This window comes from Telmatherina bonti (assembly GCF_933228915.1).
Source record: "Telmatherina bonti genome assembly, chromosome: 21".
Taxonomy (NCBI): Eukaryota; Metazoa; Chordata; class Actinopteri; order Atheriniformes; family Telmatherinidae; genus Telmatherina; species Telmatherina bonti.
In genome coordinates, this window is record NC_136630.1 from 9,378,369 (window position 1) to 9,397,479 (window position 19,111).

The 19,111-nt window shown below is 41.8% G+C and overlaps 1 protein-coding gene across 1 annotated transcript in view; it reads right to left on the minus strand.

The window, feature by feature from the left end:
• The window catches only part of sdk2b (sidekick cell adhesion molecule 2b), a gene marked incomplete at its 3' end in the record, with an annotated part of 102,176 nt that overhangs the window by 16,161 nt on the left and 66,904 nt on the right, over positions 1-19,111 (minus strand). Inside the window, exons 21-39 of the mRNA XM_079260372.1 lie at positions 15,430-15,551; positions 15,212-15,321; positions 13,911-14,061; positions 13,573-13,810; positions 12,905-13,020; positions 12,592-12,781; positions 12,365-12,463; positions 11,677-11,871; positions 11,348-11,549; positions 10,910-11,013; positions 6,895-6,965; positions 6,215-6,344; positions 5,498-5,554; positions 4,686-4,787; positions 3,390-3,505; positions 2,875-3,061; positions 1,100-1,237; positions 631-792; positions 431-556 (exon numbers count right to left, since the gene is read on the minus strand). Of these exons, the coding sequence (XP_079116498.1) occupies positions 431-556; positions 631-792; positions 1,100-1,237; positions 2,875-3,061; positions 3,390-3,505; positions 4,686-4,787; positions 5,498-5,554; positions 6,215-6,344; positions 6,895-6,965; positions 10,910-11,013; positions 11,348-11,549; positions 11,677-11,871; positions 12,365-12,463; positions 12,592-12,781; positions 12,905-13,020; positions 13,573-13,810; positions 13,911-14,061; positions 15,212-15,321; positions 15,430-15,551 (2,616 nt within the window). The remainder of the gene's footprint in view (positions 1-430; positions 557-630; positions 793-1,099; positions 1,238-2,874; positions 3,062-3,389; positions 3,506-4,685; positions 4,788-5,497; positions 5,555-6,214; positions 6,345-6,894; positions 6,966-10,909; positions 11,014-11,347; positions 11,550-11,676; positions 11,872-12,364; positions 12,464-12,591; positions 12,782-12,904; positions 13,021-13,572; positions 13,811-13,910; positions 14,062-15,211; positions 15,322-15,429; positions 15,552-19,111) is intronic.

The following is a 19,111-nucleotide window of genomic DNA, read 5'->3' on the forward strand; positions in this document are numbered from 1 at the left end:
TTTTAATGGTCTGCTACACAAACACAAACAAGCACCAAAGTTCATCTGTCAGGATGCTGAACTTTCACCAAAGTTTTAAAAAAAAGCTGATGTAATTTGATCTGAGGACAAAAACAAATCGTCTGGAGAGCAAAAGCCTTTGGATTGTGGGCAAGAAAAAACAAAAAGGGAAAGGGAGGAAGAGGTACATGTGGGGGAAAAGACTTCATCATCGTCACACTGATCGCCATCTGACAGAGCCAGCACCCGCCAGCTTGCTGTCAATCACAACTGAAACAAGATGCCGGCTCTCTTCAACGGCGGTGACATAATCAATACGCTATTAAAAACCCGGAGATGCAGGTTCTGGAGCAGCAGATGTTGACATTTAACACCGTTTTCTTTTTATTGAACGGTCCCAGGAGCAGCTGGGGTCATCTAAGCCTCCTACCTGAGGGTCTGGCCTCGATGACGTAGCGCGTTATTGGAGCGCGTCCTGGATCCCCGCTGGTCCAGTGAATGGTCAACGCGGAACTGTAGCGCGTGATTAAAGGCTCTCCAGGGGGTCCCGGGGCTCCTGAGGAGAGATGTTAACATTTTAAAGCAAGTGGTCGTAAAAGAGTCACTTTTAAATGAAAGGGTTTCAGCTACCTTCCCCAGGTCCGGTGGTGATGTTGGCTTCCACCTCAGGCCCATAGATGAAGGTCTTAGCTCGGATGCGGAAGTTGTACGTGACACCCTCTGCCAGGTCTCTGAGCTTCAACCAGAGTGGGCCGCTCCCCTTCACGTCCACTGTCACTGTCTTACTGACGCCTGGGGGGGAGGGGGAGTGAAGACAGTCGGCACAGGCCACTGAAGACTCTGGACAAACACACCACATTTAAAGCAGGTCTTACACAGGCCAGGCAATGTGAGAGCACACTCAACACACACACACACACATTCACGTACGCAAACAAGAGGGATGGAATTAGTCGTGGGAAATATGCTTTCACTTTGTCACTGTAGTCAAATCATTTGGGATGAAAGCAATTATAAGGGATTGCGATGACATATGAGCCGTTTCGGTTCATGTGATGGTTTGCAAAAGAAAAGTAGTTTGACCGGAACGAGTGGTTACCATCTACGGGGGTCAAAGGTTCGTAGACCAGACGGTAGCCTTCGATGATGCCATTAGGGAAGGTGGGCTCCCCCCAAGACACATTGGCTGAGGTGGTGGTCAACTCGCTGAAGTGAATGAAACCCGGGGCACTGGGAGCTGGAATGTACAGAGGTCAAAGGTCAGAAGACACATAAGTGTTATCAACAGAAGTGTGTGTGTAAGGGTTTTTTTATTTGTTTGGTCAGAAACAAAACCTTTGGACATAAGACAGGAAAAGGAGTGATGTGTCTGTTGCTGTCAGATTGATTTGATCTGAGCCAACGATAAAGGTTAGCCGCAACCGCGTGCTCATGTGAGACAGAGGCAGAAAGGTCGTGTCTGCGAGTTAGAAGATATAAGAGTTCTGCAAACCTATGCAAAACACTTTGTGTTTGGTTCTTGCATTTTGTTGTTGAGGTTCCTTCGGCTATCTGATGGGTGTTCCACCTGGATGGAAGCTCCTCCAAGCTAACCGCTTTGTCTGCTTGCCAAAGTTCAGTGATGACTTTCCTTCTAGCGACGGCTGCTTGTGCAGGTTTAAACAGCTCCTGCTGTAGCTTTTCTTTCTGCTGCTAAAGAGCTAAAGAGCCACAACCAGGAGAGTTTTGACTCTGCTGTTCTGCGACTGAAACTTACCGTAGAGTCTGATAGCTTTGGGGTCGACTCCACGTCCTTGTTCACTAACTGAACAGCTCTGATTGGGTCAACTGTGCAGTTTTTGCTCACACACAAGCAGGTTAAAAGGCTCTCTTTCAGCAACAAATACAGTCTGACCCAGGTCACAGTAATTCACAGTCACAATGGCTGGACTCCAGACCCCATTACAGCGGGGCTGAGCTTGCGCTACCAACACAGCTCGCCTTGTTTTCTTTCAACATGTCGAGCGGGAGCTGAGACGCTCGCAGAAAACAAAGCCTCCTTGTCTTCTTAAAAAAGATGGGATAACTATCTCCTTAATGCTCCACCCTCCTCCTCCTCCCTCCAGCTTGTCATCTGCTTCCTCTTCACATAACAGTGACCACTGTGAGGAACTCAGAAGCTGTGAACACTTTGTTTTTTTTCTCCCCCTTTCCTTTCATCAAACTGATTATTATTAGTCTAAGACAAAGTAGTGAAGTGTCCCAAAATTAGCCTTCTTTCCCACAGGAGATTTGGGAGATAAATATTGTTTTGACATGTTTGCTGAAGGGGGATACTAGCAGAAAGTCCCATGAGTCAGAGCACCAAGACAGACAGAGAAACCAAAGAAAGTAAGTCATGCTCTGCAAACAACCTGCCTGCAGACTCAAAGCCTGCTCAAGACACTTTATACCATCCACTGTTTTGACAAAACACCTAATTCAATGAACAAATCCGGAGTGCGTCAGCTGATTTGAAACTTATGCTTACTGTGTGGTTCTGCTAACATGGTTTGGCATGCCGACAACAGTGATTAGCATCATCGTCACATCAAATTGTTTCCTCATGGTTGGCTCATCTGCTTTCAGAGAGCTCTCAGGGTTCTCCAAACTAACATCGTTGCAGCCAGCAGCGCAGAAATATGACTAATGAACGAACATAGCTGTACACACTGATTTATCTGCTTGAGTCATGTCACCCAGCTGCATTTGTCTTCTCTGCTCATCTTCACACTGTTTTTATTCATTACACACAGTAGTATTAGCTTGTCCTGATTTTCTGATCCCAGCTGTTGGTGCTCATTCACACTTATCAAGGGCTTTGCGTGTCTGTTGGAGAGTAGTAGCAGCATTTACCTGCTTGCTGAGTGCGTCCCCTCGTCGGCGGGCTGCGGGGTCCGTCCCCAGCGGCGTTGAAGGGAGCTACACTGATCATGTATGTGGTGTAACCAGTCAGGTTCTTCAGCTTCACTCCTGCTTCGGGCATGAACAGAGTCCGCAGACGCTCTGTGTCGTTCTTACGTTGGAACTCCCAAAAGTAAATCTACGTGGAATAAGACAGGCATAAATAAACATTTAGAAATGCCAACATTGCTTTCTGCTTCAGTAAAACTGCTGTTTTAAACTCTCTTCAGGGGTACGAGCTGTTTCATTTTTATCTCTTTTTCTGGTCTACAGACTAAACATTTTAATGAAAACGCCTCGCCATGAAAACATAGCTAGCTAAACGTGTAGCAGAGTCCATTTAACATTCCGTCTCCTGTGAAATTGAAGTATTTAATGATATTAGAATGTAATGTCTTTCTAGATGAAGTGGACTTGTTAAAAGATGCCAGATACAGCAGCTGGCAGTTAGGTAGGCGGAATCTGACCTTGTAGCCCTGGATGTCTCCATTCTGTGCATCCACAGGCGGCGGGTCCCATGTCACATCCAGCTGGGTGGCTGTTGCAGACTGAATTGCAACATTCTGCGGTGGGGCTGTTGGTACTGTCACACAAATTAAATATGCATTTAAAAAAAAAAAAAAAAAAAAAGAACAAAAGTGCTTGTTTTCATTATTCATTATTCTAACTGCTTAGTCTGATTAAGGGTTGCGGGGAAGCTGGAGCCTATCCCAGTAGTCTTTGGGCAAAAGGCAGGGTACACCCTGGACAGCTCACCAGTCCATCGCAGGGCCACACAGAGACAAACAACCACTCACGCTCCTATGGGCAATTTAGAGTAACCAATTAACTTAACAGCCGGAGTACCAAGAGAGACTGACGCATACACAGGGAGGACATGCAAACTCCACAGTGGCCACAGTGCTAACCACTATGCCACCATGCAGCCCTTATTTTCATTATTGCAAAGGAAAAAATAACATTTTCTCACTATTCCAGGACAAAAACATTCCCTTGATTAAAAATGAGTAGCATTGCTTAACAAACTTATAAATTCATAAATTACTCAAACAGAACCTTGAAATAAGCACAATATCCAAGTGCCATTGCTCCAATATGGCTTTGAGTCCTGCGTCCATGTTACTGCACTGAAACATGCTACTTTGACGCTATTCATTATTTTCCCTCCATCACCATAGAGTAGCACAGAAACTTTCTTAATTGTGAAAGAAAAATAGGTTCTGTGTGTATGGTCGCAGTAAGTATCAGACATGGCTTTCCTAATGTGCCTCTGCATATACTATGCAATGAATTGCCTGGATTCATTTTATCTCCTCAAAGTGCATCTTTAGATACCATCAAACCGTCACATTTTCCATCACTTTTTCTGTTCTGATGAATACGTTCACCTCTCTAACCTGTGGGGTTCCACAGGGTTCAGTACCAGGCCCATTACTATATTCATTCTGCATGCTACCTTTAACTGACATTTCTTATCATTTTTATGCTAACCTGCTAACGAGCATAAAGAACAGTTAGGAAGGTAAGGTATTCATATTTTCCTCATTTTTTTTCCACCCATTTGTAACTTCTACATTCATTGTGAGAAGATACAGCATTGCAGCTTAAAAAAAGAATGATCTTAGTATTTAGTAAAACAAATGATGTCCTAAATTGTAGCATCATCTATGGCTGCTATGGTGGGACTTGACCTAAACTGAGGATAATGAATTCATTTAATATGTTTAGATGATGATGACAAAAAGTTCAGGAGATGTACATACCTGCCTCCCCCACAAACACCTCCTGCGGTGGGCTGGTAGGTCCCTCCCCCACAGCGTTGTACACACTCATGCGTATCTCATAGCGCTTGTGTTTACTTAATTCTGGAGTAGAAATAAATAATTCAGAAAAAAAAAAATAAAAAGATTAGAGTTTAACAAAAACTTCAAATTCTGACAAGGTGACATTCTCCCATTAGTAAAAGGTGCTGCAGCTTTTTTGGTTAATTGGGACGATTTTGGCTGACCTGGCATCTCACCCTAAATCCTTTAACCTCCCTCCAGGGACCCCGACAATTAGCTGAAGTCAGTAATTAAATACTAAGAATCCCTCACTGGCTTTTCACCTACACATACAACAAAATTAAGAAGATTTTTTTTTTCTTCTGCGAGGAAAAAAATTTCTGTTTCAATTACAAATCCCTGCAGGGACACTGTAATTACTGAGGTGCTGATTTCTGCCGCATGTTGTTTCAGAGAGATGTCTGACCATCTGCTTTTGCAGTCATTCTCCAAATAAGCTGAAAAGTGCAAACCAGCAAGCAATCCATTTGTACTCTGTGCTTAAAATCTTCCATGTACAAACTCTCCACTTGTCTCAGCAGAAGTGTTTGAACTCATGTGATGCACTATATCTATAAACACTAAAATGTGTTCATTTGCTTGGCTTTGTGGCTTTTCTCTTTATCACTGTTTGCTGGGACCGGAGATGTAATGTGATCTCAGAGAAAGAAAAGAAGTCTTTGAGGATTGAATCAAGTTGCAGACGGGTGCGTTTATGTTTGTGTTTTTTTGTCAGACATAACAAAACTTACTGTCCAACTCATACTGGGTGAGAGTTGAATCACTCAGGTTCCGGATGCTGTAGGGGGCTGCAGTGGATATGAAGAAAGAAAAAGTGATTAAAAAGACAAAACGACAGGGTGGTAATGCAGAGACAGTGTAATTAGGTTTCAAAGTCCAATACTTTTGTTGTTAAGAAAGTCAGCATTATTATTTTGGTGGGGAAAAAAAACTCAGACAATCACAGTGATCATGACTCTGAATTAGCTCCAGAATGACTCAACAAGAGTAAAATTACAGGCCGTGTAGTCGGGTGGTAGAAACATAACGGCTCCTGAGTAAACCTAATTATAGCCTGCGGCTGATAGCCGCTGATCACAAGATGAAATGTTTTGCTGTGAAGTGTCAAGACTGGTGGGAAGATCTTGGCAACAGAGTGGGCCTTTGTGACAGTTTTTCCCGTAATGGAAATAATGGTGTTGCTGACATCGGAATAATCAACCGAAACGGCGAGTCTTATAATTATGTGCTACTGAAGAAAAGTGCAGAGACTGCACGTTTTCCTCAATAGACTTTTGCTGAATTTATTTTGAGGTTGCTGCTCGCTTCTTTATGCTTCATTATGGCTTCTTCATAATATTCATTTCAAAGGATCTTTTAAATGAAAACAGAGTGGAAAATGTGTTTGTGTTTGTATTCAAAAGTGGAATTTGCTGTGTTGGGGACAAGGAGTGTGCTTTTTGCCTCACCAGTGAGTTCAGCCCAGGCCGACATGCTGTTGATGGTATGAATGTAACTTCGCAGACGGTCATACAGCAGCTCACGGTAGCGGATCCGAAATCCAAGTAAGATTCCGTTGATTTTCTCTTCAGAGGGTGGCTAAGCGAGAGGGGGGGGGTTGGAGTTATAAACAACAACAACAAAAAAAAAAAAGCCTTTAAGGGCAGCAGAGGCAGCTGATTGTTTCACAGTGAAGCTGAAGATAATTACCACGGTGTTTATCTCTCAGAGATTTACAGTAATTGAATCACACAGACAGAAAAATATCTCCTCAGACTGAGAGCTCATCTACAGATTGACTAATGCAGTGAAATCCCCCATGGTTAAACATGAGAGGGCAAGCCCCTGGCAGAGAGGTAACGAGGAAAAACAAGTACCTCTATCCTCATAAACTCTGCAAGTGTTCTCCATAAAAATCCAAATCGTGTCTGGGAGCCTCCTGTTTTCCTCTTTATGACCTGTTAATGCAGGTGTGTGTGGGAGAAGGTGTTTTTATATGACTGTGTGTAAAAGTCAGCTCTCTGTAAGTACAGGCCTCGCGGCATACTGCGCTCGCTCTCTCATTAGAGCCGACTTTCTCAGACTCGAACGCATCATGGCTCTCTCAAACAATGAAAACAACAGAATGGGTTATGCAGTCTGCTCTCACCTGCCAGCGGATCAGCACCGACGTCGTTGTGTGCGGCGTGACGGAGAGAATGGCCGGCGCTTCGTCTGGCGCTGGGGAAATAAAAAGGAGAACAATTAGCTCAATTGACCTAAAAATGTGGACAATTCAAGGTGCTAAATCTGTCAGGGCGCTGCGGCATTCAGGGGAGCGTAAACACACCAGGGCCAATGCAGAAGAAGCACTGACCGCTAAGCAGAGAAAAAGCACTTTGCAAACTTTTTGTTGCTGCCAAAGTTTTCAGGAAGCTCCACTTGTCTCACGGCAATGCAGATGGTGCCCTCATGAATCACATGGTGCTGCTGCCAACTCGACAAACTTATTCACGCTGACACTGAACATCCAACAATGATGCAAAAAGAAAAGAAAATATAGCAGTTTTGGTTTCCACAAAATGTTTAAATAAATATTTGACACAGGAGTTTCATTACATAGGATTCATATGCAGTGTCATGTTGTAGGTCTGCAGTAGAATTTGTGTTATACTGTAAAATATAGCAAGTTGATTTTACTACAAAACAAAAGTAAACTTGTTGCCTCCCAAAAGAAAAATAAAAAGCAAAAAAAAAAAAAAATTTTTTAACTAAAGTGAAAAGATTTGAGTTTGTAGAACTTTATGAACTTTTTCAATGTCAGTATGTTGTGAATACACAAAGACATTAAGTACCATTTCCTTGCATGTATTAGATGTTTTCTTACTCCCACACACCTAATTCAGAATAATGGGCTTTCTCATTAGGTTCTGTGCAGACTAGTTAACTGGTTATCAGTTTCAGCCAGATCTTACCCAGAGTGTGGAAACATCTAAATTTATGCTCCCTGACTTGCGTCAAAAGCGACATCTGTTTCAAATGTTGTTTCTGCCCTCATACTTCCATGTGACTTTTACATTGTTATAGTTTTTAAGTCAGTTCATCCACTAGTGGGCAGTGCTGATTTCACGTCCGTGTTTTGACCAAGCGGCAACCTCCGGCGGTTAGAAGTGAAGCCTATGCGGAAGAGCATAAAACTACAGTTTCCCCTTCATCCACTAGGGGCTGCAAAACACAGCAAATCCCCATAGACTCCCATGTTAAAAAGACCAACTTTACAGCAGAAATAAACATGTTTAAAGCCTGGTACTAAAATCCATTTTCGGTTTAATAGGTCAGGTTTACCTTCATGACAACTGTGGGCTGAGTGAGTTTTTTTTTTTCTAAATCACCTATTTAAAAGTAATTTAATCTTGAAATTTGGCATATTTAGGGGCTTTTCTTTTTGATTGACAGGTACCAATCTCCCGCTTTTAGTAAGAAGAACACAGAACCACTGCGGTTTTTAGCCGGTTAACAACGTGACTTAGCTTTAGCCCGGTTACCTCCGTTAGCTGGTTAGCTCCTGTTGTCTCCTGGTTAGCTTGGTAAGCTCTTAGCTACAGGCAGCTCGGAGTTAGCTCGATGTCAATCATCCACCATGACCCTCACAGCGACTCTCATCTCTTCCTCTTCCATATTTGTATTTTCCGGGGAAGACAACCCGCATGCCGCTGCCAAGATGGCGATGGTAGGAACCGCCCACTGAAGTTCAATTGGGCTCTTCAGAAAACTATGAGTGATGTCAAGGAGGCTCCGTCCATCTCTTTTCATACATTCTATGGTTCTGACACTTGTTGGTAGCGGTAATACACCACAGCTGTCTTCTGTGCTGAGAATAAATGGGCCTTAAGGAAAGCAGGGCAGTCGTACCTTCGGACCAGAACTGTAATAATTTATTTATTTTATTCAGTATTTTTTATTCCAAAGTCCAATTAACAGCTTGATTTAAATGAAGTTATATCCAGTAAATATATTCTATTAAAACCACTGGTATAATTTATTGTATATATTAGAATCTTTCTTTGACACTGTCCAATGGATTCTTTGTGGTTCTGAAAGTGCTGCTGAGAGTTTGTTCATCCTTTTAGACATTTATTTTTTAGTTTATGTTTTTATACACAGACACAAAAAGGTAATCCTCCAGTTTGCAACATAACCGTACAGGCTGACCCAGATACAAGACACAGAAGGCATGTTAGAACCCAGGACCCGACTGAATCTTTTTTTTTTTCTTGCTTAGAAAAGTTCCCAACTGGGTGAAATGACCCAGAAGCATCTCAGTAGCTGCCATCATAAAAGCTCCTCAAATCTTCTAAAAAGTAAAGAAATGAGTTGCGTTGCTTGCTTTATGATCTTTAGAAAACGAAAGTTGCACTGGCAGCTGTCAAAACATCACTTGGCGAACATGAGGAGAGGAGGGTGAGTGTGAAGAGCCTTTGACAACAAACTTTTTCATTTCTGTGCTGTTTTCGTTCCTTTTCACATTACAGATCTTCATAATGAATCTTTCATATTTTAACTTTTTATGCTAATATGAACTTTATGATACAGCCTCTATTTTCCAATGTAATAGAATTTGAAGGAGTATCTTAAGGTCTTTTTTAATATTAATTGAACACCCTGTGGTTTCATTTCTGCAGACCCACATCACAGCTTAATATAACTGTGATTGGATTTTCGTTGCTGCTGTCACTTTTTTCTTAGCCATTATGAATTTTTTCTGTCATCTTTCCTTTAACTGCATGATGTTTTGCAATGAGGTCAAAGATGAAAAAGAGGGTTGGAAAAGAAAATGGGGGAATTTTTTTTAGGATTTGATTGTACCCTAAATATTAGCTTTGTACAGTTGTTAAAAACAAAACCAAGCAAAGGAACAAACTGAGGAGAAAACAACAAACCAAGTACAGATCATCAACTAAAAACTAAAACAGAGCCAAAGAATCACTACATACACTTCATAAAAGATGAAATTATTTGAAAACACTGTGTAAATGAGAAAGCAAAAGATTATTCCAAAATATTACAACAAAAAAGCAAAGCACAAAAACAAAGGGCACAGAATTTATAGTGTCATGCAGGATGTGATGCATTGCTATTTTAATTATTCTCAGCATTTTGATATAGGTCATGTTTGCTGAGTGTGATTAAAAGTTTAGCTACCTTATGAGGAAATTTCCCCCAAAAAGTTGGACATTTTAGAGGATTTAAAGGCTTGTCAACATCATGCTTTCCACTATGGTGATCAGGAACTTAAGAAAGTGTCACTAAACAGTTCTGATTGGTTGAGGGAAATGAGCCTTTTATTTATACATTTTTATATGCCATATTTTCACTTTATCTCACTATACACCTCCACTATAGCTTGTTAACAGCTGAGGTGGTCAGGCAGGAGAGTAGCATATTAGAGTTGCTGTTTGCCTTTTTTGGCTTGTCCCTCTGAAGGGATCGCCATAGCCAATCATCGCAAATTACCACCATTACCATGTAAATATAGCTTGTGAGGTATTTTTGATTTATAATTTAATTTATGTGTGTTTAATACATATTTAAATTTGTTGTAACGCTAGTACATTTTTTTCCTGTTGCTTCCTACACTTCACTCCACTAAAAGCTACTGTAACGAGTGAATTTCTCCACTGTGAGATTAAATATAGTCTAAGTTTAAGTCTAAGTCTTCTCCGGGCTTGGGACTGGCCCTCAAAGAACAGTCGTGCCCGCTGCAGCAGCGAGAGTAGAATATTAAGTCATAATTTAAAAACAAACTATTAAATTCAGATGAAGAATAAAAAAAGACATGTGGGAAGACGCAATTTGTGTGATTTCTGCTGACATTTCTCCTTTACCTTCACCTTTCCCATCTGTGTGTCGCAATTCAGACACAATCACTGCATAAATGCCGCCAACTCTGGATTGAAAGGGTCTTTTTGCTCTTTAAAACATTTCAAGCCTAAAGTATTTTTGATTGAGTGAGAACTTTAGGAAGCCACTGGATCCGCCAACAATTTTTCTTCATAAAACCAACATATTTTGTTTTAAATTTACACAAATTACCTGTTTTATACAGTTACCATGACAACTAGCTTAAAATCAAACAATCAAAACAACCAAAAAACTATTTTTAAGTGTTATAGTTTGATCCTTACCATCCTGTAGAGTTGTTATGGCTTCGCTATCCTCGCTGTACTCGCTGTCCCCGATGTCATTGGTCGCTTTTACCCTGAACTGGTAGGACGTGAAGGGCTTCAGCCTTTGGGACAGCAGCACAGTAAGATGCATCAATGCATTGATGATCCATTACAGCAACGTATCTTAAAACGCATTGTATCTTATGAATAAGAAACTGAGCGACAGCTAAACTCGCTTGAAACCAAACTGGAAACTCTCTATTGTTTATGTTCCAAGTCATAAACTCCTAAAATATTATTCCATGTAAGAATAATGTTGATATGCAAACTGAGAAAATGTTAAACTGAATATTACAAGAAAAAGATGTAAAATGATAAAGTACGCCGTCATTTTTATAATCCATCTAATTTAAGGAGAATGAAGAAAAAAAACCATTGTCGCTGTTTGAACTCTACCTGGATACTATGTAGGATGTAGCCTCGTGGTTAACAGAGGCGGAGTGGACCGTCCAGTTGTTCTCAGGAAGCTCTCTCAGCTGCACGGTGTAGTAACGCACAGGGGAAAGCCCATCACTTCCTGGCTCCCACGTCAGTAAGACCTGGCGGGCTTGAACGTTAGCCTGCGGGACTCTGGGGCGGCTTGTGGGCTGAGGTCGAGCTGAAAGAACCAGAAACGCACGTGAGGACGTGAAGCTTCCAGCAGATCCCCAACAAGGCTGAAATCATCTGGTCAGCAGGAAGGGAAAGTACGGCTTGTTTAGTCACAAACTCAGCGATACATTTACCTCTTTTCTCCGTGGTGACCACCAGCGCCTCGGCCGCCTCCCCCCAGCCCTTCCTTGTCTGCGCTGTGATTCGAAACACATAAACAGACTCTGGCTTGAGGTTGGTCACCATGTACTGGCGAGCGCTGGGGTTCAGAACATCCACTGTGGCTCCGTTGCTGTTGGTGGAGTTAAGGTGGTAGGTGATCTGGTAAGCTGCAGAGGAGCAGAAGAAAATGAACATCAGTGGCTTGTTTGTTTTTCTTTTTTTTTTTTTTTTAATTGATTTTCCTAAAAAATAAAAAGTGGAAAGTCGTGCAACAAGCAGCCTTTTCATTTCTGACTCCATCAGCAGCTGCTCTCGCATGCTACTTTATGGCTCCGACGCACCATGGAATTAAAACTGATTTATCCACCAGATGTATAATGAATCAAACTCTCACAAGGAAATCCCCAATTAGCTTACGAGGGAGTCCAACTCCCGTCTCAGCGATGCCGGAAAATAACAAGATTCATTAATATCCCCTGCTGAACATCGTCTTGTCCGTTTAGTTTCAAACAAAACATCATAACAGATATAATGGGAGTCATCAGGACCTCCATCTGTGAGCCGGATGCTACGTTGTGTTTAAGTGTAAATAAGAACGCCGCACTTTTACACATCCTCAATCAGAAAACAGGAAGAAATATTTCCAAATGTGATACTGACCAAGTATGATCCCGTTGGGCTGAGCAGGGGACTGCCATATAAGCCTGACAGAGTTTGTACGCACTTCAGGGAACAGGATTCCCACCGGAGGTCCGGGAACTGCAGGGAAGCAGCAGCAGGGTGTGTATGTGTAGACTTGAAACATGTTGGCTTTTCTTATATTAAAATAACAAAGTAAGAGGAGAATCTGCATCATAACTGTCATGCAGGATGTTGCTCAGACCTACCGTCATCTAAAGTCCTCTCCAAGATGGGTGGAGAACTGGGCCGTCCATCTCCAATCCGTGTGAAAGCCAGAACCTGGATTTCATAGAGGACGTATTTCCCCAAACCGGTCAGCTGGACGCTGTGGGTGGTGTTCCCCTCCACCGTCCAGAAGCGCACCACGCCGTCCGAATCCTTCTCTTTGTACACTACCTGATCCGGTGAAGAGACGGTTTGGGAAAAAGTTTACTTGGACAAACTGCTGCAGAGCTGATTTCTGCAGTTCCTGACATTTCTGCCGGTTAATCAGAGGCTTCTACATCAGCACAAACCAACCTTGTAGCCTAGTATGAGCCCGTTCCTGTCAGGCTCTGGGACTTCAAGCCAGCGCACCAGGATGCTGCTGGAAGTTGTGGCAAAGGCGGAGACGTTGGTGGGGCCGCTCGATGGAACTGGAAAATAAAGAGGATGAAAACAGTTTGAGTGTTTGCACTTTCATATTCTTCAGGCCTGCAGAGAATATTAGAAGGCTAAACAATAGAGGCCTTTGGCTTCTTTGGAACTCATCCTGGGATATAAGGCTCCATTTCTGAGAATATGCTGGAGTGTGTGGAAAAAAAAAAGGGGGGGAAAGGAATTCCACATTCGTGTCCATGTGTTCTCAATTTCCTCAGACTGCTTCCATTCTGCTTTACTCAATGTCTGCAGAGTTGGACAAAGCTGAAGTGAGGAAGGAAAAAGCTCAAATCTAGGTGGGCTGAGTAGCAAACAGTCTGCTGACACATTTAACATACGGCAAAGTGTGAACTGCAGGATTTCTGCCAATAAAATGACTGAAAATGCAGATAACCTGCCGAGATGCTTTAAATGAAGATATTTAAAGACATTCAGACTGCAAATGGTGAGAAATAATGTGGAGGTGAAGATCAGTGCTATCTTTTGTAATCCTAAGAATAGGTTTCTATGTGTGAACACAGCCCTGTGGTTGACAGATGCTGACTCACCAGACTCTCTCGTCCTGCCTCGGACCGGCTGGCTCCAGGGTCCCATCCCGATGCCGTTGACAGCCTGGACCCTGACTTCATACTCAGTCCACTCCTCCAGGTCCTCGATGGTGAATTCTCTCTCCATGCGATCGGAGATTATATGTGTCACCCCGCGGCCCTGCGAGCCAGCGCGGGAATACTGCACCCTGTAGCCCACCTGCTCCGCATTCCCGTTGTACTCCCATTCAGGCAGAGGCTGGACATTAAGAGACGGAATCGCTCAGACAAAAGCAGCCGACTGGATGCCGGATGGGAAGTGTTTAGACTTATGTCCACATGGCAGGAGGGTTTCTCACCATCCATCGCAGCCAGAGGCTGGTCTCGCTGGCAGTGCGCAGAGTGACGTTGGCGGGCGCCATGTCAGGAGGAGCTGGAAGGGTCTGGATCTTCCTTGACGGCTGACTGGGAGGACTGGTGCCCACTATGTTGACCTGACGCATGCGGAATCTGATGTTGGGGAAACAACACTTTGTTATTATGCAACTCCTGAAAAAATAAAATTCAGCATCTTTGTAGAGCTTTATTGCATTTGAACAAGATCAGAGAAATAAACTGGAATTTTCTAAGGGGGGGGGGGGTTACAGCCTGAACCTGCAACGTTACACATTTCTGCAGTGAGCTGCAGGCAAATGGGAAGTGGCAGCACTGATGCTGAAATGATGAGAACCACAGCTGTTGTAGGCCTTCAGGGACCCACTCGGTGAAGTGTTAATTGGATATATTGAATGTGATCATAGGAAACGAGCAGGCTCCATAAATATTAAGATCATACGCACGGAGCAAAATATAGTTTTTCAAATTTATACAAACCCAACGCATCTTGCATTCAGATGAAAAGAGCACAAAATAAGTTAAGCAACTGGGATAAACAGAAATTAGCTGAGATGTGGATGTTTAAACACTCTGTACAAGCTCAGGATGAAGACGGTGATTCACGGCTAATTACTGTTCAGTTGGTACAATAACGCACAAAGTGCAACACACAGAACAACACACAGAACAACAGCTCTTTAGTTTGTAGAAGCTGATTTTTCAGGGACTTCAGGGAAGTGTGGCCTTTGCAACCAGCTGCTACAATCTGGCATAAAAAAAAAAAAAACATCCTTGTCAAATCTACAGCGTTAATAAGCCTGGACATTCGCAGAATACATCAGTGACGCATCATTTCAGGCTCCTATATTAGATTTAGAAAAAAAAAAAAAAAAGCAACATGAGGCCAATCTGATCTGATCCCTGAAGACAACGCCACAGAGAAGATGAATGATGTGGCAGTAGCATTGCATGAATCCAGTCTATGGGGATCATTATGGGCTCCAGTCTACAGGTGGACTCTACCTACAGAGGACTCTTCACAAATGATTAAAAGTCAAATGTTTCATTTCAGGTCATGTTAATTATGTTTGAGCTGCTTAGAAAGAGCTCTACACACTAAAAAGGCTGCAACTCTTGGGAATAAAACCTAAAAATGAAACATATTTGGACTAAACCATACGTTTTATCATCTCAATACATAAGCTAAAAGCTCCTTTTGCAGCAAATACAAAAAACTAAAATGAACAGGATTAGCAAGGGAAGACGACAGTTTTTAGTGTTTTACCTGTAGAAAGTGTACGGGTTGAGACCCGGCACCTCTAAGGATCGAGCCTCAGGTTCATTGGACACCTGGTGGACCATCGTCCAGTCCTCGTTTTCTCCTACAGCACCCACCTGAGACCAAGACAGTAGAGGGGTGACATGTCTGCAAACCTTTCAGCTGGAAGTAGTCAGCCAGAGGCGGATCCAAACTTAAAGATGAGGTGGTCTAATGTGTCTCACCTGGGCCTCCACCAGCCAACGGGAAATGGAGGTTTTGCCATCATAGCCGGGTTTGAACTGCAGGGTGATTGAGCGAGGGCCAATGTTGGAAATGGCAAGGTTAGTAGGAGGGCCAGGAAGCTCTGCAAGGAGGCAAAGAGGCAAAGTCTGAGAAATAAACGACTATCCTGTGGATGTGTTTTCTCTTGCTGTGTAGTTATGGTTTATGGAGGGTGAAAAAAAAATCCATCTCCCACAGCGCCCTCTTGTGGCCGTACAGATGCTGCATGCAGATGAAGCCCTCAGCTGTCCCAACTTTCTCTCCTTTTAGCCCCCAACTCCAGCTAAGACATGAAAAGCAGATTAGATTTGGAGAAGATGCTTTCTCACAGCACACAGATGGAGACAATGCCTTGAATGCAAATTGCATCTCAGTTGTCTGGAAGTACAATTCGATCTGATATCCTGCTTGTTTACACTGGAGCTGCATAAACAATCAGAATGGATTACTGGCTGGTAATCCTGGAAGAGGAAGGAAAACAAGTCATTTTTTTTGTGTATACGGATAGTTTCAGTGTTTGTGTATCTAATCAGATTTGTATGAAACTGTGCATTAATGGAAAAGCTTCTTGCTTTCCCCCGATTTTTTCCATCCTTCATGGTTTGCTTTAGATTAATATTAAACCTACAATGCAATATTTAAATTCCAGAGTACAATATAGTTTACATAAATCCTAGTGGAAGACATTAATGTCACACAGCAGCACACTGGAGTGGCCTGATATAAAAAAAAAAGATCTAATCACTCCCTGGGGCCTATTAAGCTATTTTTTCCCCCCAAGATTGCTCAAATGCAAGTATATTCAGTCGTAATGAAATGCAGATTAAATGTCTCGTAGTGAAATTTCCACCTCGAAATTATTTGCATGACTGATCATTGAGGCTGCATTTTAGCTCGACGGTTACAGTGCAGTTGCAGGCGTTTTTCTTTACACACATTCTATGGGAGTAATTGCCAATCTGGGAACAATAACTGCTGCGCTGAAGCCTGCTCTCCATAAAACACCCTGTCATCTCACAGGTTGCACAGATGTACAGGGTCTGCATGTAGCTGCAGTAATTGGTGGGGGCTTTGTGGCTCTGTTGCGAGAGTTTGCAAATATTAAATTATTAAACACTGTAATTTTCTGTAATGCTCTCAAGGGAAGTCTTATACATAGATATATGCTTTTCTTTTGGTTTTGTCCCAAATGAAGTGACTGGAGTTAGATTTCCTGTCAACTGGCGCCAGACAATATGGAGCGTGCTCAACAGGTTCAGTGAGAAGCAGTAAATTTGCAGCGAGAAAAGGTTTAGAAAAGAAAAAAAAAAAAGAAGAGTGAATTAATTAAGTTTAGTGCATATTTATGATTAAATCACGTCGGTGAAAGTGCACACTGGTTGAGGACAAAAGAATGTGCATGATTACAGTGAATCTATTACAAGTGTCAGCAGGTAAAATGCAAATAAACTATTAAAAATTTGAATGCAAATGCATAAGATCTTATTGACGTGAATTAAAAATGTCAAGTTTTCATGAAAAAAGGGGGAAAAAATGTCTGCTTTTCCATCAGAAATGCAGCAAAAGTTTTTTATTAACTTGGAAAGAAAACAATATTTGGCCAAATGGACAAAGGAGGTGAAATGACTAATGAACCATTTCAGGGAAAGATTTATCGATGTGAACTCATCACCTCGGAAAACCTGAAGTCACATCAACAGTTTCTTTCCATCAACCCACTCAGGCCTGACGTTGCATCTGCATATTTCTGCGTTTGAAGCATGATGCAATGTTTGCAGTGCATCAATATTCTCAAGGAACACTGACATTCTTTTCCTTTTTTTTATCATTTTAATTGGGCTTGTATGGAACCCTGGTGAGTAGTCCGTGTCTCGCCTGCAGCAGTCAGAGCGCTTTTATTTGGAGAATCAGAAGGATTTCTGAAGGACGAGCCAAGGTGAAAGATGCTTGGAAGGTTTTTTTTCTTCTCTTTTTTGTCCTTTCAAAACTAGTTAAACCTAAAAAAAAAAATCTACATTAAATCAAATTTCTTCCTGAGAGGAAAACTAAATGAGGACAACCTGGTCCTCCAAAAAAAAACGGACGTCTACACCGCCTTTAAACTTTATTTGCAGGAATTTTGTACAAAAAGACAAAATCTTTCTCTTTAATTCTATGTTCCTGGTTATGTTTATTGATGAAGTTGTTGATGCTGCTGATGATGAAGATGGTGATGTTGGAAAAGGTTGTGGACGACACGCAGGACTTTCTTGCTAATGCTGATATCGATGACGTTGTGCTTGACGTTGGCGGGCAGTATTTGAAGAAAGCCGCTGAACAAAAAGACAAATATTATATAAATATAAAATTTTTTGTTTTGTTTTAAACAAGACTTGAACAAGCTTAGCTGTTAGCCTGGCCTGCAGCAGACTTGTATAGCAGCACTAGTTACCATAGCAACTCAGCTGGATGTTGATGGAACTTTATGAGTCAGACTTATCGAAATGAGCAAAACTTTTCCTTAAATCATGCAATTTCCTCTCTGACCCTGATGATGTGGATGTTTGATAATGATGCTGATGGTAACGTTGCCGATGAAGCTGATGATGATGAAGCTGATGATGTTGATGCTAATGTTGAAAATTTCAACTGAAATCTGCTACATATACAGCAGATGATCTCATGAGGGACCTTTTGTATAAAACGTAACATATAAATAAACGTGCCCTGGCCATAGATGAAATGATGATATGACCCAAAGCTCATCAATATGATGAGATAAAATGATTTGGTTCAATACCTTACAATACAAAATAACTGCTTGATGCAATATGTTTTATTCTCTCATCAGGAAAGTTTGTCATCCACTTAAAATAAATGTTTTTACACTTTATTACTCAAGATCTGTGTTAGAATTTGCAAACTGTGTTTTTCTGCAGGCGAGACGACGGTTCCTCATACAGCAGGTGCTTCACACAACCCACCTCTTTTATGTGTTTAGTTTCCTTTTCCTTAAAACCTTCAGTTTTCTCATCATTTTCTCTAAATGAATAGATGAGCGGATAAAGACATACGGTAACCTCGACCTGAGATGCGTGGTGCTTAAAGGTCACAACCCAGCAGCAGAAAATCTTTGTGAAATTTAAACCAAATGCAAGTTTAAAAGCAGCAGATCAGCAGAAATGACCTCAGCTCTCCCACATGACTGATGTGTTGACCCATCTCCCACCTTTTAATAAACACTTTTTTGCCTCGTAAAACAAGAGTCCTGTAGCTGAACAAACCCTCTAAAAATATGACAAGTATAATGAAATGGATGTAAATGGTTTTTTAAATTTTTTTTTTATTTTGAGGCTTGTCAAAGATGATTAACCTTTTAAAATATAATAATTACTGTGATAAAAATGGATGCAGCTTTTTATTTTGAGGCTAGTCAAAGATAATTAACCTTAAAAAAATATAATGAAAGTATAATTGAAGGAATGTTTTTTTTTTTCCAGGCAAACCAAAGTTAATTAATCTGAGGATGATTTGATCCATGACTGAAAGGTCAATCTTAAAGCTGATGCTGATCACGGCACCACATGGGAGGGGACTCGGCTTGCAGCGCAGAAAGACAACAAACAGTTCGTCTCTACTGCAGAGTGGCCCCCGCATGCTTGG